The sequence below is a fragment of the Electrona antarctica genome, assembly GCF_951216825.1.
Source record: "Electrona antarctica genome assembly, chromosome: 22".
NCBI lineage: Eukaryota > Metazoa > Chordata > Actinopteri > Myctophiformes > Myctophidae > Electrona > Electrona antarctica.
Genome location: NC_136805.1, coordinates 38,304,003 through 38,329,066, shown reverse-complemented (window position 1 = coordinate 38,329,066; position 25,064 = coordinate 38,304,003). Strand labels below are relative to the sequence as shown.

General features: G+C 44.2%; 1 protein-coding gene across 1 annotated transcript; it reads right to left on the bottom strand.

Moving 5' to 3' along the window:
* Nucleotides 1–1,137: 1,137 nt before the first annotated feature.
* Nucleotides 1,138–20,510, bottom strand: fshr (follicle stimulating hormone receptor). The gene is made up of 13 exons (XM_079492117.1): nt 20,105–20,510; nt 15,408–15,479; nt 14,749–14,823; nt 13,706–13,780; nt 12,433–12,510; nt 10,980–11,066; nt 9,778–9,846; nt 9,558–9,632; nt 8,729–8,914; nt 7,726–7,943; nt 6,711–6,892; nt 6,280–6,480; nt 1,138–5,539 (listed from the first exon to the last, which is right to left on the bottom strand). Exons 1-13 carry the CDS (start codon nt 20,326–20,328, stop codon nt 5,021–5,023), a joined length of 2,061 nt encoding a protein of 686 aa, XP_079348243.1. The 5' UTR covers nt 20,329–20,510; the 3' UTR covers nt 1,138–5,020.
* Between the last annotated feature and the right edge of the window lie 4,554 nt (nt 20,511–25,064).

The following is a 25,064-nucleotide window of genomic DNA, read 5'->3' as shown; positions in this document are numbered from 1 at the left end:
TAGTTACTATAGTTAGGCTACTTTGTAGATTTTGATTCTTCTCTTCTTTTCCTATGGGCTTTTCCCTTCAGGGCCACAGTGAATCATCTGCCTCCATCTCACCCGGTCTTCTGCCTCCTCTTCTCTCACACCAACTAACTTCCTACTTCTTTCACTACATCCATAAATCTTCTCTTTGGTCTTCCTCTAGTCTAGGCCTCCTGCCTGGCAGTTCCAACCTCAACATCCTTCTACTGATATACTCACTATCCCTCCTCTGTACGTGTTCAAGCCATCTCAGTCTGGCCTCTCTGGCTTTATCTCCAAAACATCTGACATGCGCTGTGCCTCTGACGCAATCGTTCCTGATCCTATATCCTTCCTTAATTGTTACTCCCAGAGAGAACCTCAACATCTTTTATTAGTCTCTGCTACCCCCAGGTCTGCTTCCTGTCTTTTCCTCAATGCGACTGTCTCGTCTAAACCGACACATTTTGAGCTTGTAGATCGGCCATTTGAACTATTCAAAAATGATTTTCAAAATAGTAAAAGAAAAAAAGGCAAAGAAGTTTAGGGATAAGGGGTTAGGCACTGCTGAAAATAGGGCCCACTGTAAACAAACAGCGTATGATGAGGCACCCCTCACTTCACACGTGTGAGGGGTGAGTTTTTTTATCCTTGATCTTTTTAACCATGCATCTTTCTATGTTTGTTGCAAGCAATTAAATAAATCAAAATCACAAGATTAAAAGATTTTTTTTTGTTTTATTACATCTCATATACGAGTCAGAGTAAAATGCTTTAGTTTGGTTTCAACACTGTAGCACAAATAACGGTAACAAAAGAAACAATTGAGAATAACAACGTAAAGTAGTAAAGTAGTGAAACATATAGCAAAGTATGTACATTAATCATAGCACATGATTCTATTTTGAACTTTTATCACATTGTGTGGCGCCCCAGTTCCTCCAGTTCTCTGTCTACAGCAGAGGTTCCCAAAGTGGGGTCCGGGGACCCCCAGGGGTCCTTAGGGAGTTCCAGGGGGTACCCAGCTAAATGATAGTTAGGAACCAAATGGACCCTTATGGGTCTGTAACTCTGAGAGTGTACAAATGGAACCAAATGGACCGTAATGGGTCCATTTGGTTCCATTTGTAAACTCTCAGAGTTAAATTAACATTGATTTTACAATATAAATTGGGGTCCCGAGATGGAAATGCCATTAAATGGGGGTCCGTAGCCTAAATGCATGTAAAACTGGGGGTCCTTGAAATTAAACTGGTTGAGAATCACTGCAAGAGCCGTAAAAATCTTATCTTATGGGGGTCCCTGGCATGTCTTTTCAAATGGGGGGGTCCGTGGGATAATTAGTGTCAATGTGGGGGTCCTTGACATGAAAAGGTTTGGGAACCACTGGTCGACAGTACAGAGTCTATAGTCAGGGACGGATTAACCCCCACAAGGGCCCCTGGGCCGGTAAAAAATTTTGGGCCCCCCATTTTTGACCTAAATTTAACAAAATCAATGGCCAATGAAGGTCCCCAGGTGTTCTTTTCAGGGCCTCAAACCCATTACAGAGCATTACATTTTCCTGAAGGGCCCCTGAGAGCCAAGGGTCCCTGGGCCACGGCCCCATTGGCCCAATGGCTAATTTGGCCCTGTATAGAGTGCTAGCCTTGGAGACCACAGACATTTTAGACCACTGCAGGCTTTGAGGCCAAGTCGCAACTTCTTGCAACAAAACAGTTTTAAGGTCTACCGCACCAACCAACTCCTTGCAACTGCCATTGGGGGTTAATGGTTGCAAGTAGTTGCATGTCGCAAGGAGTTGCATGGAGAATCATTGGTGTGGAGTGGGCTTTAGAGGCAGCCTTATCACCCCAAGTTGATGGCTGCCACTAAATAGATACACTCTACATTCTTTATGGCAGTGGTTCTCAACCTGTGGGTCGGGTCGGGACCCCACATAATTTTGGACGGGTCCCCAGATGACAGTAATAAGTGACAATTTTTAATTTCTTACAACTTCTAAGACATTTTTAATACCCCCCCAAAAAAGAAAAAAGACCATTATACTGCATCAAAAGTAATCAAAAACTGGCCAAATTGTCAAATAATATAAGAAAGAGGCAAACATTGTATTCCACAATATTTGGCTATGTTCACAATATGTATCTATGGGTCAAACTAAGTGTAATGCCTCAACTCATAAGTGCTTAGTTGTCGTGGGGGTCCCCATTTAAAATATGATTAATTTGTGGTTAATTGGCAGGTATGCATTTAACCACTTGAACCCTGGCATCCCTTGGGGGAAAATAGAAGATCTACAAGCTCACAATGTGTCCTTGCAATCGATTGATAGAATACCTTATTAACAGATTGGCAAATAGTACAGTGAGTTGTACGATTATTGGTGCTATAAAAGGATAACACAAAAAGCCCTGAGGGCTTATATTTCCATTGTGGTCCGGTGTATTCAATTCATGGAGACATTTAAAGACTCTACAATACTAGTTGAGCTTATAGGACTAGATATTACAATCCCTTAGATAATCAGAACTTGGCATCGAGTGGGGTGTGGAGGGGTAAAAGCTTCACTGAGGTCATCAGGTGGGCACCCTCCTTCATAGGTGTTTCGTTGATAGGCCCACGACACCTCCAAAGCGCTCAACGGCGACACCTGGCGTCCCAGGTGTGCCCCCCTCAGCTTTTACCCCTCCATGATCATTTTGCAGCCCAGTTAAACATCAACACAGTAGCAAAAAAACACTAGCAAAAAATATATATACACAGTAAACAGTTTGGTGTGGGGTCAGTTCGTTGTGAGCTTGCAGATCGGCTATTTTCAGTAAAGAGATTTAGTGTAGACACTGTAGAGGGGGGACCAAGTAGGCTACAGAGTCGCCCCCAGTCAAGTTGACTAAGTACAGAGGACTTAAGTGGTTTAAGTTCTTTAAACAGATTACATAAAAAACATTTTGTAAGCTGACACTGATTGATCAGCCAGTATGGCAGTCTATTCTGCAGCAGCAGCGCCCTCTGGTGGCAAAGGATCAGAAGTGAACGGCCCGACCCGTGTGCTGCTGTTGTTGCATTGCATGTGGGAGGCGCATACCCATCCATATCAATGAGATGCACTCAGACCCTGTCCTGCACCTGCAGCCTTGAGATCTTGGCTTGTGGTGTGTGTGTGTGTGTGTGTGTGTGTGTGTGTGTGTGTGTGTGTGTGTGTGTGTGTGTGTGTGTGTGTGTGTGTGTGTGTGTGTGAAAAAGAGACTTATCAAGCAGCCATATCCATTCTCCTGTTATGAGTGGTGAGAGCAGCTGTGTGGCATTGCCCTCCCACGCGAACACACCCTGACACGGGGGGTGGGGGGGGGGGGGGGGGGGTAGAGGTGGGGGGGGGGTCACCCCGTCCTTGAACGCACTGGATGCAATGAAGGACAGAGCTGCCAGATAAAAGGGAACTTGAGACTGCGTGTGTGTGTGTGTGTGTGTGTGTGTGTGTGTGTGTGTGTGTGTGTGTGTGTGTGTGCGTGCGTGCGTGCGTGCGTGCGTGCGTGCGTGCGTGCGTGCGTGCGTGCGTGCGTGTCCATTTTAGTCTTCTCTTAAGCCGTCAAAATCAGGGATCAGGATTTTAGACGTGCTCACATTTACCATGTAAAATACACCGCCAAATTCAGTACAAATAATCAAATATCCTTAAAAGTTATATTAGCATATTATTAACTTTTAAGTGAAATATTGCTATTTACATTTCATTCATAGAAAAATGTGAGACATAAAGGCTGGGTTTGTGTGTGTGTGTGTGTGTGTGTGTGTGTGTGTGTGTGTGTGTGTGTGTGTGTGTGCGCGTGTGCGCGTGCGCGTGTGTGTGACTGTGTGTGTGTGCGTGCGTGTGCGTGCATGTGGTATTTCACCAGGTACCAAGTCTCTTCAATTAACACATCAAGCTTTCATAAATGTCTCCATAATTATTTGCCTGAGCATGGTACATACATGTGCACTGCATACATACAGCATATAGCAGAATTGAGACCAGTCAGCTGTCACTCAAAGCAGTGTGTACTTAGAATGTACGTGTCTTGCTATAGTAATCTGGCTATAGTTCATCCCTGGATCATAGTAACTCGGATAAAAAACGCCTTTGGCCAGGGCCGGCCTAGCGGTCTGGGCAACTAGGCTGGGTAATCCAGCCTGACAGCGTGTCGTGCGGATTCGACTCCCAATCCCGACGACCTTTGCTGAGTGCCACATCCCCCCCCCCCCCCCCCCCCATCTCTCTCCCCATTTCCTGTCAACTTTCAATCTATCAATAAAAAATCACACCCGTGTGAACTGAGTGGTGTAAGGTTTTATATAGCATGATCAGCTGTGGTCTGACGTAATGTCTGACGTTAAAGATCTTTGGCTAGGTAGACTCGTCTTCTGATGTGATGATTTGTGACCATGAAGTTGATTCACCTGGAGTTTTTGTCCGATGTGAGGTATTATATAAGGTAAGGTATTATATACCCTGATCAGCTCTGATCTGACGTAATGAAATCACACCTGGATGTGATTTCACAACTGGCTTTTTTTGTGCAGAGAAAATGACCACGGTTGCTACGGTCATCCAGTTCACCCGGGTGTGATTTAATTACGTCAGAAATTATTTTGAACATAGCAACCATGGTCATTTTTTTATGCACACAAAAGCCAGTTGTAGGAGTGGTTTACACCACTCAAAAAGCGAGGGAGACCCAGAAAATATAAAAAAGTATGGTAAGTATGGTAACGACTACCATAAGCTTGAGAGTGTAAAAATGTACAGTAGAACCTCCTGTAGGATTGGTTAAAGGGAACCGTTAAGGAATCGGAACGTTAAGAGGGAATCGTTAAATTCCTAAAGGATCCCAACCCTATAGGCTTTTGACATCCCCCAGCTGAGGCCCCATAGAGGTGATTAATTGTCTCGCTGGTTGAGGACATGTTTTTCTCTTTTTCTTTTCTTTTTCTTTTTCTTTTTCAAGTCAAACCTCGGATGCTGGACGGACACGGATCAGAGATGGGAGTTGGCCAAAGAATACAGCGTCGTCTTCGGAAAGGTCCACGCCGCCACCTGCTGGCAGGAGGAGCTCTCCGTGCGGTAGATCTGCGCGCGGGCCTTGCACACGCCGAAGCGCGCCGCCAGCATGCTGACGAAGTCGTGGCGGAAGGTGCGCGTGAAGAAGGCGTAGAGGAAGGGGTTGGCGCACGAGTTGAGCGGGTAGAAGAGCACCAGCAGGAGCTTGGAGTCCGACACGGTGATGAGCGGGCGCTTGAGCGCCGCGGAGACGGCGAAGAAGGAGATGGGCGCCATGCAGAGGAAGTCCGTGAAGATGAGCACGGCCATGCGCTTGGCCACGTGCGTGTCGGCGCGCGGCGGCGCCGCCGACGACCCGCGGTTGCGCACGTTGAGGTAGATGCTGAGGTAGCAGCCGCACACGCAGGAGAAGGCCAGCATGTTGAGCACGAGCAGAGACACCACGTAGGCCTGAGACAGGGCCGAGTCCACGTCCATGGGCAGGCAGATGCTCGCCTGTGGGGAAGAATGAACGCACATGAATATAATACAACATATGTACATGTACATTTGTATATGCATGCATGTGTTCACTGTTCACCCATGAGATTGGGAGGTCTGGGTTCGGAGCTCCGGTCGGGTCATACCTAAATAATAATATTGGGGTGTGTGTGTGTGTGTGTGTGTGTGTGTGTGTGTGTGTGTGTGTGTGTGTGTGTGTGTGTGTGTGCATAATGCTGTATATTTGTGCACTCTAAGTACTGTACTGAAGTACAATTTTGAGGTATTTGTACTTTACTTGAGTATTTCCAACTTCCAGTACTTTTACTCCACTATACATCTCAGATCCAAATATTGTACTTTTGCTTCACTACATTTATTTGACATCTTCAGTTACTTTGTAAATTTGGATTATTATTACAAAACATACATTAACCACTTCAGCCACGCGTTTTGTTTTAAAAAGATTTTTAGACATTTGAAAACGTGAAAGGAGACATTTTGCATAAAGAGTACTTTCTACTCTTTGTACTTTAAGTACATTTTGATGCCAATATGTTTTTTTTTTCAATACGTTTTTTTAAATTGGGGGTCCCAGAGATAGAAATGCCATTAAATGGGGGTCCGTAGACTAATGCATGCGGGGCATATATTTTCAAATGGGGGCTAATTAGTGTCAATTTGGGGGTCCTTGACATGGAAAAGGTTTGGGAACCGCTGCTTTACAGTGAGTGAGGTGTGTGTGTGTAGTGTACCTTGGTGTAGCTGCTGACCCCCAGCACCTCTACGGTGGGCAGCACAGCGACCAGGGCGGAGAACAGCCAGCCCACCGCCATGACCACGCAGGCGTGGCGCAGACGCATCTTCCGATCGAGGCGCAGGGCGTGCGTGATGGTGTGCCAGCGCTCCACCGTGATGGCCGTCAACGTGAACACGGAGAGCTCGCTGGCAAACATCTGCAATGGCGCGCACGCACGCACGCACGCACACACATACACACACATTTGTAACTCATATAGCAGAGTGTCACACAAGTATATACATGGACAGGCACACAATGAACCTCTACCTACATTACAGCAAACATTGACACGCAAGCACGTGCACAGCCCACATGCTTACGCACATGCACACACACACACACACACACCCACACCCACACCCACACCCACACCCACACACACACCGTGAAGAAGCCAGCGGCGTTGCAGCCCGGGCCGGTCTGCCAGTCGATGGCGTCGTTGTAGTAGTTGCCGCGAGTGACGATGTCCACGGTCGCTATGACGACCAGGTAGACACCCATGCACAGGTCAGCGAACGCCAGGTGGCACATCAGGAAGCGAGGGACGGTCAGCTTGGCCTTGGTGCCTAACAACACAATGACGCACGCACGCACGCACGCACACACGCACACACACACGCACACACACACACACACACACACACAAACAAATAAACAAATAAATGAGTTCTTCATCCCATTCAAAGATAACCTCTGTCTGTATCTCTCTCTCTCTCTCTCTCTCTGGGTCCCCAGCTAAATGATAGTTTGTAACCAAATGGGTCCTTGACTCCTTATCGATCTGTAACTCAGAGAGTTAAATTAACATTGATTTTACAATATAAATTGGGGGTCCCAGAGATAGAAACGCCATTAAATGGGCGTCCGTAGACTAATGCATGTCAAACTGGGGGTCCTTGAAATTAAACGGGCTGAGAATCACTGCTAGAGCCGTAAAAATCTTCTCTTATAGGGGTCCCTGGCATATCATTTCAAATGGGGGTCCGCGGGCTATTAAGTGACAATTTGGGAGTCCTTGACATGAAAAAGTTTGGGAACCACTGCACTAGACTAGAGTATACCTATAACTCAAGTACAAATTTGACAGCCAGAGCAACATATTGGACAGTCGAGTACTATTTGACTCCGTGCTAATGAAGTAAGCAAAGTAAAGCAAAGTTCTTTGTTTACCCAGGGAAGTGGACTAAGCTCGAGATGCTTGTTTACAGCCACACCCTGCTCATAGAACATTTCATGGTAGGGGTTCAATGCCTTGCTCAAGGGCACTTCAGCGGTGGTAATTTTAACGTGCCGGTCCGGGGATTCGAACTGGCGACCTTCCGGTATCAAGACCGCTCCGCAAACCGTTCGGCCACCGCTGCCTGGTCCATGAAGCGCACCCACCCCTGCACCCACCCACCTATCAGGATGAGCAGAACGGCCGTGTTCCCCAGCAGCGCCAGGATGGAGATGACCCAGACGAGGACCCTCAGGTAGGTCTGCTGCATGATGTCCTCGCAGGGGTTGAAGGCGTCGGGGGTGGGGGTGCAGCGGACCGAGGTGGCGTTGGAACAGTGTATCTTGTACACGGCGCTGTCTTTGTCGGTACTGGGCTTTGAGCATATCTTATGCCTCGTCCTATAACCTCGCACGCACGCACAGTACACACGCACGCACAGTGCACACGCACACGCAGTGCACACGCACGCACAGTGCACACGCACACACACATTATTAACCATTTATTTATGTCCACACAAAAGGAGATGCATACTGTACAAGGACACAAACATTATAGGTGCATTAGAGTTTACAAAATCATGGCATGTGCTGCTTACAGGCATGTCACTCAGTGCTCATATGGGTATAAGTAACAGCGTCTCCGCCATATATGATGGCTGCCAGTTATAGCAGAGACACCACAATACTTTGTCAGCCTTTTTGCCTCCTTTTTTGGGCAATCCCAAGTTGTTGGAACCCTCTAACAACCAGTCTGTGCGTATGGCCCCCGTAAAATCTGATCAGCATAAGGAATAGTGATCAGCATAAGGAATAGTGATCAGCATAAGGAAGACATGCATGTGTCCCTTGGAGTAGTCCAGACACGCACGCACGTGGCTCAGCGGTCCAGGCACCCTGGTTGGTAGTTCAGTCTGGCAGTGTGCCACGGGTTCGACTGCATGTCAGCCCCCTCCCCCCCATCTCCTGTCAGCCTACTGTCTGTCCCTCTATTCACCTGTTTCCTAGGCTGTGTGTTTTCCACTTCCTGTCGATTTCATTGGATATCATTGGTCATCTGACCAGTTTCATTGGATTTCATTGGATCAAATCGACAGGAAGTGGAAAACACAGCCTAGGAAACAGGTGAACAAAAGGCGAAAGCCACAAACAAACATTAAAAAAAAAAAAAATGTGTGTGCTACCTGTTCCTGCCCTTGTTGTCGAAGGCACAGCAGTGTGAGGGGTAGGTGAGGATAGCCTGTCTTAGCTTCTTGAACAGATCCGGAGGTGGCAACTTTTTGAAATGGTAAGCAGACTTCGCTATCAGCGTATCTAGTTCCTCAAGGATTGACCCCGGAATGGAGCTCAGCTTTGTGTGAGAGATATCCCTGCATAAAGGAAGGACGACAAAGAGGCGAGCAGAGGGAGAAGATGAGAATCCCCTCCTATAGATTACTAGCCTGGGAGGCATGCCATTTGGCGTTTATGATCCGGTCGGGGGCGGATGATATCTTTACGTCATGTTGTAGTCTGGTTTGGGCAGACATGGGCACGTCATCCAGGCCGGTACCCCCAAAACCGGAATCAGAATTACCCAGAATAATTCCCAGCGATCAAGGGCATCATCATGTTTTTAGGGCCTACGCAATAAAAGCCTTGATGCAGCGTATGAAGTTTCTTTACGTACTTCTTGCAGTGTTTAGATTTTAGTTTTAGTCATAGTCTCTCGAATAGTTTTCATTTAGTTTTAGTCACATTTTAGTCAACTGGAATGTTTTAATGTTTTAGTTAGTAAGATTTTAGTCGACTAAATCTACAGTTGATTCAGTCGAACAAAATGTATTTTGGTGGGCCTTGTCGACTAAATCAACTGTAGATTGTAAAATCTTATGACACATATGAAACATTCCAGGTGACTAAAATGTGACTGAAACTAAATGGAAACCATTGAAGAGAGACTATGACTAAAACTAAAATCTGCTGCCAAAAACAACACTGTCCCCTGCATTATATTAATCACATGGTGCTTACAGTTTGACCAGCCCCCTGGAACCCAGGAAGGCCTCTGGATCCATGACACTGAGTTTCTGGTTCCAAGACAAGTTCCTGGATGAGAGAGAGAAAGAGAGAAAGAAAGAAAGAAAGAAAGAAAGAAAGAAAGAAAGAAAGAAAGAAAGAAAGAAAGATCAAGACAAACTGTTTTTTTTTGTGTCCGTGTGTAAATGTGTGCTGTAAATCTGTGTTTACTCACAATCTGTACACCGTGGTGCCATTGAAGGCAGCGCTGCCGATCTCTCTGATGTCGTTATAGTTCAGCCGTCTGTCAGTGAGAAAATAGCCCAAGGTATAGTCATCATAACTGTAATTGAATAAATCTAACAGTGAAGTCTCCACGTACAAATGTTGGTATGGATAGAGGGTGTATATGCGCGTGACATCATCATCATTCCCGGAAGTTATGCGGGAACGCCTACTGAGTAGGAAAAATAAACACTTTCTGGCCTTGACAGAAAAGCCCTTTCTGACTGCATTAAACAACGTTAAAGGTATTGTGACATAAACATTTTTTTTTACATTTTCTTAATTTCTTTTAGGTTTTCTGAGCTCAATTGCACCCAAAAAAACTGAACTTTTAACATTCAGTAGATTTTCTGTGGTGTGGGGGTTTCTGGCTCAAACAGGTGCTCTGAGTTTCCTGCTGTTTGTGATGTAAGAGACAGAAACTCCCATATATGTCAATGGGATTTGCCAGCAGATGTCACTGTTTTCACTGTTTTGCCTGTTTTCATTGCAGCTCAGCAAGACTTCCAAACCCCAGAGAAAACTCCAGATCAAAGAAAATCCACTGAATGTTCAAAGTTCAGGTTTTTTTTGGGATGTAATTGAGGTCATAAAACCTAAAAGAAAAACGAAAAATACAAATAAATGAAAATGAATGTCATGAAACCTTTAAACAACGTAAAACTCACTTTATGCATGCCACTGACTTTATGCATACGCATAATCTGCCTGTAGAAGAGCAGTAGAAATGCGGTGCCTGGGCTGCTTTAGCATGGTGCAAAAAAGGCGCAAAATAATGCAAATAATTACACACTCCCTGTTATCCTGTTTTACAGGCCTCTCTGTTCTGCAACTTAAGTGAGCAGTCAAATTGAGCAGACGGAGGGTTGTAGAGATAGAGAGAGCGCAGACAAGGGCAGGAAACAAGGGAGCGTTTGATTTATTAGTGCCGAATTTACTGCTCACTTAGTTTCCAAGGGTATGTACACTAGTATGTGTGTGTGTGTGTGTGTGTGTGTGCGTGTGTGTGTCTGTGTGTGGGCGACTGTGCATGTGCATGTGCATGTGCATGTGCATGTGCATGTGCATGTGCATGTGCATGTGCATGTGCATGTGCATGTGCATGTGCATGTGCATGTGCATGTGCATGTAAATAATGAACGGACAACTCACATTTCAGAGATGGGTTGACTGCAGAGGCCTCTGAAGGCATTGGCTGGCACTCTGTGACTGTGTATGTGACGGTTCCCCTGAAATTCACTAACCAGCACACATAACACATAGATGAATGTCTGTGTGTGTGTGTGTGTGTGTGTGTGTGTGTGTGTGTGTGTGTGTGTGTGTGTGTGTGTGTGTGTGTGTGTGTGTGTGTGTGTGTGCGCGCGCACGTGTGTGCGTGTGTGTGTGTGTGCGCGCGTGTGCCTGTGTGTCTGTGTGTGTGTTATTTCTGTGTATATGAGCAAGTGTTTGCCAACTCTATAAAAGCCCCACTAGCAGCCCCTAGAGGAAATTCTGCTCCTTACACCCTGACCCAGGTCGACCAAAGTGGTTTGATCTGACCAATACAAGAGCTTCTTATACTTCTAGTGATCCTAGAAACAAATGTACGTATTGTCCATTGGCTTGACCATGGGATAAATTGGCCGACATCGCCTCTGAATTCACATACACTATAGTCGACTCGTCGGCAGTTCCAAAAAGTTCTTGAATTGTGCTGAATTGCCGGATTGGCTCCTCATTTGCATGAATTTGCATTCTGCACAGGCATGCATGAGAATAATTAGCATCCAGCCCATGGCCTCAGTGAGCGCAAGCTGACGTTTAGGGAAACACACATTTCCCTGGATAGAGTATACTTTATAATAAACACTGACTAACACTATAACTTTGCTCACTGCAGGTAAAACATGCACATGTACAATATGTTATACTCCTTTTAACTCAGTGTTTTCTCTTGCTTGCACTCTTTATTCTATCCCTTTGTTTGCTGTGCTTGCTATGTTTTGTTGTTTGAATGTTATATGCTATCTATATGCTGCTACTGCATTGTCTGAAGGAAGCCAAACTAAAATAAGTTTTACTCTTATATACCTGTACACAAGATGTAACAATAAAGTACAACCTTGAACAAAAACAGTGAATATATTAACAAAGAAACAGAACACGTACCACATCCCTGGGCATCCTTTTCTTTCATATAGGACATGTGTTATTTCCCTATATATAATGAATTGCATTTTTTTAATAGCGCTTTTCCAAGTGCAAATTGCAGTATTGGTACTTTTACTTAAGTAAAACAATTGAGTACTTTTTCCACCACTGCATGGCACCCCAGAGCTGACCACTTTAGAGCCATGAGGCCCATAGGGCAGGAGCCTATCTCCTGTTTCTGTAGCGTGAGTCAGCTTGATGTACAAGTACACCCCCTGGACATGATGCTAGTATGTCTTACCCCCAATCCAACCCTTGATGCTAAGTGTCAAGCAGGGAGGCATTGGGTCCCATTTTTAGAGTCTTTGGTATGACCCGGCCGGGGATTGAACCCCGACCCAGGGTGGACACTCTAACCACAAGGCCACTGAGCTGAGCCACTAGTGGGCCTAATATAAGAAGCAGGCTGACTTACAGTAGGACAAACTGGTGTTGACTCGAATTGATCTTAGCGAAGTTTGGGAAGACTGTCAGTCCATTGTCGTTGATTTTCCTGGGATACACATCAGCACACAATACACACATTTAGACAATGGAACGGTAAATCAGTCAGAACAGGGTGATATTTCAGTCAAGACCATACAGACCAAAATATAGGAGAGGACGTTTCTATTTGATCTGGATATATGACCTATATTTGTGAAAATGTATTTACATTACAATGTCCAAAATGTGTTTTGTAATTATTTGTGATACATTTACTTTGTCCAATTTATTTTACATTCTGACATACTTGAACAATATATTGCTGTGTGTAAAGTATAAAATGGAATCAAAGTGAAGAACGGTACAGAGAAAGATGCACTGGAGCTTCCATACTTTGTGTATATGCCCCCCAGTGGCAGTAAGTAGGGCCTGATACTAGTGCCACTTGTCTTACCAGATCACTGAAGCTCATTGCAGGGAATGTACAGCATTCAGTGGGCTGATCTTATGTTTTCAATCCTTTACAGGATTTAGATTGATAAAACACTTGCATCTGTGCTTAAGTTAAAATCTTGTAAAGTGCAGCTTTGAATCAGGATTTGAAGACATATTGAGAGCCAAACACCAAGCTAATTGTGCTTGTTCTGCAGCCTGGGAGGTGCTTGTAATGTTTTTCTATCTCATCCTGAGACATTTCAACAGTATACCTGAAGCAGGTTTGTGACACAGTTTTGGCACAAAGAGAGAGGTTTTTGATTGGATTCCATGAATCAGTGCTATTGAACACCCTTTACGTCTGTGTGTTGTTTCGAAAATATTGAACCAATGGAAAGTAGTAAAAAAACACATTGGACAAAACGTCTTAACTCCATTGGACCCTCAAACTGTCTGCTAAAACAGCTAACTCCACCACCTCTCTCCTTCTCATGCAAGTAATTGACAATATCTAAAGTCACAACACCAACTTTGATATGAGGCAACGTATTGCATCGTTTAAAAAATATAAGGTTTAATTAATTTCCTTTAAAAACGTATATTTTTCATTTCCTGAAAAATGAACATTTTGGAGTTATGAGGTTTCCTCCGGACAGCAGATATATTCATAACCTCTGTGAGTTTCCCCATGTTGCAAACTGTCCGGTGTCAGACCACTCACACACACACACACACACACACACACACACACACACACACACACACACACGCACACACGCGCACACACGCACACGTGCACAAGCACATGCACTCACTCACTCACTCACATGATCCGCAGGTTCACAAGACCTATGAATGCATCTTCGTGGATGACCTTCAGGTTTCTACACTTAGTTATGGATCTGCAAGAAAACAGAAACAGTCAGATGAATGCATGCCTGCAGAGTAGTAGATACGAGGCTTTTCTTGGAATATCACGAATGCTAACATACCGGGTGGGACAGAATAAATTCAGCTTTATTTGATTGTAATGTCATTATTCCAAGGGGTAATATCACTGAAGGGTACCTAAAAAGTAGCCTGGTTAATAAACCAGACCGAATCAGCCGTTGGCAAAAAAAATTGCCTACCAGCGGATTACGGTCTGGCGAGGCTCAGTAGCACGCCTCTTTCCTACAACCGAGAACAGGTCGGACCAATCGGGACACGGTATGCAATATGGGCGGGCTTTGGTACAGTGACGTTCAATGCTTGAGACTTTTGACTGACAGTAGCTCTGACCAATTGCGTCAAAGAGAAAATGTTTGAACCCGCCCCCCGGGAAATGAAATCCAAGTGGAGCCAGCCCAGACTAATATACCGCGACAGTGTTGTGTGATATTAGTCTGGCTTATTAGCCAGGCTACCTAAAAAGGGCTGTTTTCAACTTTAGCTTTACATTTTGTGTCTGTCCTGTAGACCAGTGGTTCCCAAAGTGGGGTCCGGGGACCCCCAGGGGTCCTTGAGGGAGTTCCAGGGGGTCCCCAGCTAAATGATAGTTAGGAACCAAATGGACCCTTATGGGTCTGTAACTCAGAGAGTGTACAAATGGAACCAAATGGACCCTCTCAGCCTTCATACACACAAAGAACAAATGTTCTGTGCTCTGCCTGTGTTTCATGGCCACCCCAATGCTTTTCCTATGGAAGTCACGTGGTTTGACCAAACACTTGTGTTTGATTGGGGGGAGGGGGGAGCCGTAAAAACCTTCTCTTATGGGGGTCCCTGACATCTCTCTTCTCTTCAATTTGGGGGTCCTTAATTGACATGAGTTTGGGAACCCCTGCTGTAGACTACAGGTAGTCCATGGCACAGTCGTATTTATACTTACATGACAGTGAGCTTTGTGAGATTGGCGAAGGCAAAGGCAGCAATACTCTTCAACTCTCCATTCTCCAATATGTCACTATAGGTGTGTGAGATAACAATGCATACAAATCTATTAGTATTGCGTATATACACACACGGCATAGTTTTAGTATTATAGTTTATTTTATACATACAAAGGTGCTCTAGTCTAGTGCCTCTCAAACAACTAAACATGCATGCCAACCGCACAACTGTGCTACTGAGAAGTGTTACTGAGAGTGTTACTGAGAAGTGAGAACTCACATTCCTTCTGTGAAATTCTGTTTGGGTGAAGCATATAGCCTTGGTGTTGGTTTCACGTTGTCCCATATCGAATTAAGACTAAACACATTTGCATACAAAACATAGTAATGTATAACTTGAGGGCTGGTGCATGTCCTTTGTGGACAAAAAACTCCATCGGTAAGACTCGTGCATATTTTGTTCTCTTATACCCGACCACAGAACCCAAGCTTACTGGAACTCCTATCATCTCCGAGCCCCCTATACGCTCGTCTAGTTTCACACGGAAGACAAAACAAGCACAACACTCGTCAGTGCACGTGGTGTCACTAGCACGCACGCACGCACGCACGCACGCACTCTGGAGACATGTACGCACTCATATACAAGCACACTTACATTTTCTTCAGCTCTGGCAGGTTGGCGAAGGCGCTCTCGGGAACCTCGGTGAGCCCGGTCTGTTTCAGCACCCTGTCGACACAGAAATCAGCCGATCGTAACATTTCGACGTCGAAATTTAAAAAAAAATCTTCACTGACATAGAAACCCATGTTTCTATGTCAGTGGTTCTCCAACATATTCATGTCAAGGACCCCAAATATATATGACATTGGCCGCCGCGACCCCCATCTGAAAATATGTTGTTCCAGGGACCCCCCCCCCCGCCCCCAGTAGCAAAGATTTGAGTTAAAAACTCGCCTCTGTAACAATATATATTCAAAGATTTCAGGCACATTTTCACGATCTTTCAAAAATAGCAGACCTACAAGTTCATAGCGCGGCACTCGGTGCCGCGCTATGAGCTTGTAGATCTGCTATTTTTCAATAGCTAAAGCATATAACATAATGCTTTAAAACACCAAAAGGGGTTCCCACCCAAAATGGGTTAATCGACGAATCAATGCAATGGAATGCACGGCTGATCAATAATACTTATAATAGTGATGGTTATTGGTTAGGTATAAGGTTACTACAAAAGACATTACTTTGTATTTTTTCCTGAGTTGCTGGATGGGCCATTTATACAAAATGTAACTTCTCAGTAGTATCAAATATCCTATATTCTCACAGTATAGGCAGACCAGTTGAATATATCTAACTATGGGTTGTACAGTATCCGCTAATGAGAAGTAGTTAACCCATTCAGGGCGGGAACCCCTTTTGGTGTTATAAGCATTATGTTATGCTTTAACTATTGAAAAATAGCAGATCTACAAGCTCATAGCGAGGCACTCGGTGCCGTGCTATGAGCTTGTAGATCTGCTATTTTTTGAAAACCTATGAAAATGTGGCACAAATCTTTGAACATATTTTCTTTCAGAGCAAATGTCTTTTAACTCAAATCTTTGCTTCTGGGGGGGTCCCTGGAACAACATATATTCAGATGGGGGTCGGCGGCCAAATACAGATAATTCTGGGGGTCCTGTGTGTGTGTGTGTGTGTGTGTGTGTGTGTGTGTGTGTGTGTGTGTGTGTGTGTGTGTGTGTGTGCGTGTGTGTGTGTCCCTGAGCCTTGGCCTCGGGGCGCGGAGCACAGCGGAGCAGAACACACACATTGCTGCCTCCGAATTCTTAGCTCTGTAACTTCAGTCCTTCATTCACAGAGGTGTGTGTGTGTGTGTATGTGTGTGTGTGTGTGTGTGTGTGTGTGTGTGTGTGTGTGTGTGTGTGTGTGTGTGTGTGTGTGTGTGTGTGTGTAGTAGTGTCAAGTATGTCATCATTGTGCTATCTTTTTTTCCTCTGTGTGTTAAGCATGTGCAGCAGCTATATCTGGTTGGACCATATAACAGGCGTGTAACCTAATTCTGATCAGTGTTTGGGTCTGTATTGCGCCTCTTGTGCAGATCCAAATAAAATAATTCAAATATGTGTGTGTGTGTGTGTGTGTGTGTGTGTGTGTGTGTGTGTGTGTGTGTGTGTGTGTGTGTGTGTGTGTGTGTGTGTGTGTGTGTGCGCGTGTGCGTGTGCGTGTGTGTGTGTGTGTGTGTGTGTGTGTGTGTGTTAAAAAAGGGCTGCTCCATTCATTCTTGGAAACGCCCATGAAACACCCAATGAATCCCTGAGCCTTGGCCTCGGGGCGCGGAGCACAGCGGAGCAGAACACACACATTGCTGCCTCCGAATTCTTAGCTCTGTAACTTCAGTCCTTCATTCACAGAGGAGTACAGTACAGTACAGTACAGTACATCATGCATGCTGTGTACAGTACTGATCTGTGCACGATACATTCTGTTGTATGTGGGACAGTATACCACACCATGCCTGAGGAGGATGTCATGTGTGCAAAACGCGCATTATTGGCTATTTCCCCTACCATAAGCCCTCAATGAATTGAATTGAATTGCATTGAATTGAATGGGGCTATGGGGTGTTGTGCTAATTCGCTTATTTCCATCGCTCAAAAATCTTTTTTTGCATATATATATATCCTCTCTTCATAATGTAAATAGTATCCCAAGCGGCACACTTTACTACTTATTTCAATGGAAATAAGCGAATTAGCACAAAAACCCAACCCCCATTGAGGGCTTATATTAGGGGAAATAGCCAATAATGCACTTTTGCACAAAATAACACCTGGACCTCTTTGGTGGGGACGTAACAACTACGAATAAAGGTAAGAAAGCCTTCTAGTATGGAATTCTCCTTTAAGCCTTTCTCTGAGAGGTATTGGTCTGAATAGGATCCACACATACACGCACGCACACAGTGGCACGCACGCACGCACGCACGCACGCACGCACGCACGCACGCACGCACGCACGCACGCACGCACGCACGCACGCACGCACCTCTCTTCCCTTTCTGCCTATCTGTGGTCCTAGCCTTGAGATTCCAGGTCAGTGTTTACCACGAGGGACTATCACCCTCCCCCCTGACTGAGAAAGCTTGAGATGAGGGCTGGCGAATTATGGCAACATTGGGCACTTTGCATGAAATCAAGGCACGGGGAGATCTACAGCCAACACTCAGACTATCGCTACAAATACCATTAAAGTGTCCTTGAGTTGGTAACAAAACTGTAGTTGTACAGAACTATTCCCAGGTGTCACTATATGTATAATGAATTGATAAAGTGTGTGAAAAGCCTAAAAAGCAAGGGAGGTTGCATGTGTTGTAAAAATACATTCTGGCATATTTAATCCAAATCAGCCAAAACAGAGTTGAATAACGGATATTAATAAAACAGCAAAACACACAACAAGCAATATTATACAGTCAAGGTTTCCCCCCTGTTGCGGTTATTAGTCATTTCCTGATTCTCTTTACATGAAATGCCCCTTCATCTTGCATCTGTTCCACATAACACTGCATTAATGTTTCAAATAATAACTCCTCTCACATGCGGTGCAAAGTGAATTGACACTGTGGCAAGCACAACACTTGCAAATGCCTGTAGTAGCCCAGGTGTGTTTGTGTGTGTGTGGGTGTGTAACACCCAGGATTTGAACTCGGGTCTCCCACGTGAAAGTCCAACATCTTAACCACTGGGATATCCTCCCTATGGACTGGAGGAGATATTAGACTTTTGAGGCCAACAGGCTGAGGCTCTGAGACACTGCTACATGTGCGTGCATGTGTGCATGCGTGTGTGATGCACAAAATGACATTCCAGCAGAGAATACATTCAAACGGAGGTAGACTAAAGGGGTGCATGATGTCTCAGATGCGTGATTATGAATCCCACCAACGTTCTAGGGTAGACCCGGCCGCCTCACCATGTGTCTGATTGGCTCCCGAGAAGGCATAGTTTTACTGAGGTTAGGCCGTTCGGGTTAGGTTTAGGGGGGTGCATACTTAGTTTAGACTAGTCATTGGTTAGACATGGGTAAAGGTTAGGTTTAGGTGTGCTGCCCGTGGGAGGTTAGGTTTAGGGTGAGGGTTTGAGATAGGTTGTAGTTGTAGAACTAATGACTGGTCGCAAAAACGAGAACTGTCAATCACAACGACTACTGGCCAATCACAGCAGGGCTTTCCTAGAACTGCGGCGGTATTAATAATAACGCGTCTCAGATAGTTAGTGCGCCGACCATAAAGCTCCTTGTCGACCCCAGAGTCAAATGTGACTCCCGTCATGTCTCTGCCCTCGGGCTGTAGGTTCCCCGTCTGGCAAAGAATTGATTGCAAAATGCATTGAATGGTTTAGGGCCCGAATAGATTTCTTTTTTTTTTTTAATGTTTTTTTGTGGCTTTCGCCTTTATTTTATATATTTTATGGAGGGACAGACAGTAGGCTGACAGGAAATGGGGAGAGAGATGGGGGGGAAGACATGCAGTAAAGGCTGTCGGGATCGGGAGTCGAACCCGCGGCACACTGCCAGACTGGATTACCAGCCAAGGTGCCTGGACCAATCTATTCGGGTGGCCCAGGCCACCCGAATAGATTTCTGAACTTAATTGTGTTAATTGTGTTACATCATGATAACATCCAGACCTCAGGTCGTCTGGGGCAGGTCTGCTTTCTGTCCCCAGAATCAGAAGTAAACGTGCTGCAAGAAGTTTCCGTTTGTATATGCACCACCACGTGTCTGGAACAACTAAACTCCCAGAAAACTCCCAGGAATAATGAATTGCATTTTTAATGAATTGCATTTTTATAGCGCTTTTCCAAGTGCTCAAAGCGCTTTACAATGGTTCATTCATTCTTACATTGGGAGGTGAGGTGAGGTGGAATAGTTTTGTCTGCACTGCAATTTCATTCTGAATTATTGTTTAATGTTGTTTATTTTAAGTGTATCGGTTTGTTTTTATTGCACTCACGTAATACTTAATGCTCAATGTTGAATGTAAAGCACTTTGAAATGCTTTGTGGAAGTGTGCCATACAAACAAACTTGCCTTACACTCTCCTATATCTAAAATAAAACATTATCTTACAAAACAGCAGACTAACAGTTATCAGCAGCAGATAAAACAATAAGACTATTATAAACCATCAGATGCGTATATGATATTCACAATGAACGCACAGATGGAGTAAGCATCGCAAGCTCATTGCATGCTCATTTTGTGGTGTGTGTGAGTGTGTACGTGCACGTGTGTGCGCGTGCGTGCGCGTGTGCGTGCGTGCGCGCATGCCCATGCCCATGCATACTCACAGTTCCGCAGTGTTAGCGGGAATGTTGGCCCGGGTAATATTTTTGACCTCACTGCCCTCGCAGGAGAAGACGCTATTCTTGGACCTGCAACCTGCGGCGTGCCCTCCAGGCAAGTTCACCACCACCACCGCCATCAACATAATCATCATCAGCATCACTTCCATCTGCGTTCCTCTTCCTGCGCTTGGATGTTTGTTTACCTCCAACGAGCAGCTGCTTTGCATCTCTCTCCGCCGTCTCGTCTTTTCTCCGATAGCTGTTGTTCTCTCGTTCACTTCATCTGTCTCCGTAGGCCGGGTTTACAAGTGCAAAGGCCTTCTACAAGAGCCCTCACTTAGTCACGTCTGCTACACCTGTTTGTCTCTCTCTCTCTCTCTCTCTCTCTCTCTCTCTCTCTCTCTGCCTGCTAATGTGTCCAGAGAGAAAAGGAATGAAAGTTGTTGTTTCTCTCCATGCGGTGTAATGAGACTGAATGTGGGGGCGTGTGTGAAGCTTTGTGGGAGTGCGAGATAGGAGGTCTCTCTTTGAGCAGTCTCTGTGCATGTCAGACAGTGTGCACTGTGCATGTGTGTTGGTTTGCGCGCATCTGTGTGCGTGTGCGCACGTACACGTACCGTACGTGCAAGTGCGCATGAGATTGTGCATGTGTGTGCGTGCGGGTGTGTGTCAGTGTATATTCTCCTAAGTTCAGGTTTTATGGCATTGGCTGATAGTACTATAGATGACTTGAAATTAATTTTCGTAGACCTACGAAAATAACAGTTCTTACCTGTAAGAACTGTTATCATGTCATGCATGGATCTTTGGATTCTACAAATGCCAGAACTGAGTTTACAGCATGACTTTAAACAGATAGTATTCTTTTTATCTTACCACAATGAAACACATTGATGGACACATTCATACTATAACTTTGTGCAGAAAGAAGCTCATGTATACACTACAGCAGTGCTTCCAAAAACCTTTTAGCCTGTGACCCAAAACAGAAATTAGACATTCTCCCGGGACCCAAACTTAGTGAAAATAGCAGATCTACAAGCTCACAACACGTCGCTTCACGCCGCGTTGTGAGCTTGTAGATCGGCGTTTTTCACTACACTATTTTTCACTACACTATTTTTCTTTTATTTCTTCACGAAGTTCACTGAAAAATAAATCATTGAATTTTGGCTTAATTCATGAAAAGTTTATCTTTTTCTGAGAATGTGTTTTTTTTTATATACATTTTGAAGTAATAATAATTAAAAAACTAATTTTAGGAAACAGTGGTATACAGTGAGTGCCGTAATGCAAGTCCAGGATAATATTTGGTATTCATCAATATCACTTCAAAGCTTACCCTCTATATTTATACTTGCACTGTATTTGGTGCGTTCTTTTACCAAACCTCTTCGCCAATGGCGAATGTTGGTGGTTTAATGTCAAGTATTACGTTATTTTCAATCTGTTATAATGGAAACAAGATATTCTCTCAGGTTTTTCTCGTGACATGCTGCATTTTAGGGGAAAATATTTGCATACGTACAGTAATATGACATAAATATATGTTGTAAAGTATAACAATGTAATTCAGGGGCCACCGTGGATGAAAACGGGTGCCCTGAGCCAAAAAAATTGATTTGAGAAACACTGGTATATACACTACAGCGCGTAAAAAAGGAAGACAAATCGAATAAAACTGACACAAACTCGAGCTGCAAATATGACCTTGGATACGGATTTTCACAAAATTCACAAAATCAAATTAATGTCAAATTGGAGCAAAATTTGGAGTGGATAAATTGTATATAAAATATATACAATTTATCCACTCCAAATTTTGCTCCAATTTGACATTCATTTGAAAACCTTTTCATGAGCTCACTGTCTCATATGGGATCTCATGACTCATGGGATGACCTTATGACTTATCCTTCCTTGGCTTAAATTAAGATCAGTTTGTCATTTGACATGATTCAAGACAAGAAGATTGGATGTAATAGTAAAATAAAGTTAGCCTGGCACTCATTTAATTTCGTCTCACTATGGGCGTGGGCGTGGCTAGTGATTCAGGGCTGGAGCCAGGCTAAAATAAAGTGATATTGTTTATTGCGGATCCCCATTAGTCCTCACTACAGTGAAGACTACTAATAATAAAACCATAATAGTGAACAGTGAGCATCAGTCAGTTTTAAACCATTTAGGCCTGACCTCAAAATTAAAAAAATATTTTCACGATTTTTCAAAAATAGCAGACCTACAGGCTCGTAGCGCGCCACTCGGTGGCGCGCTATGAGCTTGTAGATCTGCTATTTTTCAATAGCTAAATTATGACATAATGTTTAAAACACCAAAAGGGGTTCTCGCCCAAAATGGGTTAAAACCAGGCTTTGCCATTTAGCCACCTCCTTAACCCATTGAGACCTGAGACCAGATTCTTCTTAAATCACAGTTTTCTGAAAAAAAACCTATGTTTCTATATCAGTGTCACTCAAACTATTTCATGTCAAGGACCCCCAAAAATATATGGAATTGGCCACGGAACCCCATCTGAAAATATGTTGTTCCAGGGACCCCTCCCCCTCCCCAGAAGCAAAGATTTGAGTTAAAAACGCTTTCTGCACAGTGGCGTGCACAGACATTTAGAGGGGCAGGTGCTCAAGTGAAAAAAAGGGCACCTTGTGCAGCGCGTGGAACCGGCCGGTTGCCTTAATAGTGTGAGATTTATAGATTGTGGGGCCTAAATAATATATTAGAGGCTTTTTTATCAAGAATTGATCAATGTCACCATGGTCCACATACTGTACAAATTAAGAAAAAAAGCAGTGTCTATCTAGTGTCTATCTGTGCATGCCACTGTTGCTGCATGTGCAGATCTATACAAGCTTGTGGATCTGCTGTTTTTCAATAGCTAAAGTTTTAAATAATGGATGAAGTGGTCAAAAGCCAACGCGACACAGATGCAGCCTCATATCAGGTTTTATTAATTTAACCAACAGAGAGCAGCTTCACCGTCAAGGCCAAGCAGAATTTATAGTACCTGAATTAGCTATTAACCCATTCAGGACGGGTGATTTGAACATTTTGTCATACTTATAGCTATTGAAAAATAGCAGATCTACAAGCTCATAGCACGGGACCAAGTGCCGCGCTACGAGCTTGTAGATCTGCTATTTTTTTAAAACATCGTGAAAATGTGGCGCAAATCTTTGAATATATATATTCTTTCAGAGTGAACGTTTTTTTAACTCATATCTTTGCTACAGATAATTCTGGGGGTCCTTGACATGAAATAGTTTGAGAACCACTGATATAGAAACATTGGGGCGGCTGTGGCTCAGGAGGTAGAGCAGGTCATCCAATGATCCATGGGTCAGCGGTTCGAATCCCGGCTCCTCCTGTCTACATGTCGAAGTGTCCTTGGGCAAGACACTGAACCCCAAATTGAATGTGTGTGTGAATGGGTGAATGTAATGCACAATCTCTGTAAAGCGCCTTGGATAAAGGCGCTATATGAATGCACCATTTACCATTTATTGTTTTTTTCAGAAAACTGTATTATTTTTTCGACCTCAGTTCTAAATGGGTTAATACACACAACGCTGTGTGTGTTTATACTGTATAATTAGTATCAATATACAGAGAGAGAGGAGATGGGTTTTTTTTTTAAACTCTGACCCAAAAAGCCAAGCAGACAAAACTTTAAAGGCACAGTATGTCATTTGTCCCTGTGTTTACATAACAAAACAATATATTTCTTTACAATCATTTCCCTCTGGTATACCTGACCTCACTCACTCATCCCCTGCAGGGTTGCCGAAATAATTTCTCTATACGGAGAATAAACAACATTGGATTCTCTTAGAATCGTCTCATGTAAGACTTATTGTGGTCCAAAAATAAATCTGCTATTTTCAAAATATTTGTATACATTTGAAAACTTGAAATGACACATTCTGCATATACTAGTGAGTACTTTCTACTTTTGGTACTTTAAGGACATTTTGATGCCAATACTTTTGTACTTATAATTCCGGTTGTAATTTGTATGGCACTATTGATACTTTTACTTGAGTAAAACACATAAGTACTTTTACCACCACAATACTAACTGCTGATATACAGGGAAAAGATGCGTAAACAACATGCATGTATTGTATTGTTTTGTTATGTATAAACAAAGGGAAAAGTTCCATACTATACCTTTAAATAGCGTAATAATTGATAATATTATTATTATATATTTTTTTATCCCACGATTTTGCAACCCATTTTTTCACCCAGTGTCCTGGGCGCTACACTTCCTCTGCCAACCTGGGGGGGGGGGGGGGGGGGGGGGCAGCAGACTGGCCTCATGCTCCCTTCTATGCATGAGGACAGGAGTCCACTCCAAGCTACTTCTTTTCACCTGACAGGGGAGAGTTTCCCCGGGCTGGACGTAACGCGTGGAAGGAAATCGTCACTCTGACCAGTTCCTTTCCCCTCCAACAGGCGCCCCGGCTGGCCAGGGGGAGGCAGTTTAGTGTCCACAGCACTATACCGACTGTGCCACCGCCGTGCCCCCACCTTCAACTTATTTACCTTTCCTTTTTCTGGAAGCACAAATTAGTTTTTTTTTTTATCTAATCTTCCAATTTACGCAAACAGGTGTGCAACTGTGCAAGTGCAAGGTCGGAGGAAGCGCCTCGGTCAATTGTTTTTGTTCACGTCATACCTCAGAAGGATAAAGCTGGCCGCTAGCGGCAGTGGCTCAGGGGGTTGGAGCGGCCGACAGGGGACTGTAAAGGTCCCCGGTTAGATCCCCGCACGGCTCCTCCTGGCTGGCTTTGTGTCAGAGTGTCCTTGAGCAAGACCTGGGGACAGTGGTGTAAAGTAACTAAGTACATTTACTCAAGTAATGTACTACAATTTTGAGTTTTTTTTTTATATATATATATATTTTTACACTTGGCTTTACTGGAGTATTTCCAGCTTTCAGTAC

Bases quoted from the DNA above. Each gene is read 5' to 3' on its own strand.
- fshr (XM_079492117.1), bottom strand. From the start codon at position 20,328: ATGCAAAGCAGCTGCTCGTTGGAGGTAAACAAACATCCAAGCGCAGGA. The intron at 15,480-20,104 runs GTGAGTATGCAT...CTGTGTCGACAG, and splicing joins CCCGCTAACACTGCGGAACT to GGTGCTGAAACAGACCGGGC. The intron at 6,893-7,725 runs GTGGGTGGGTGC...TTGTGTTGTTAG, and splicing joins CGTTCTGCTCATCCTGATAG to GCACCAAGGCCAAGCTGACC.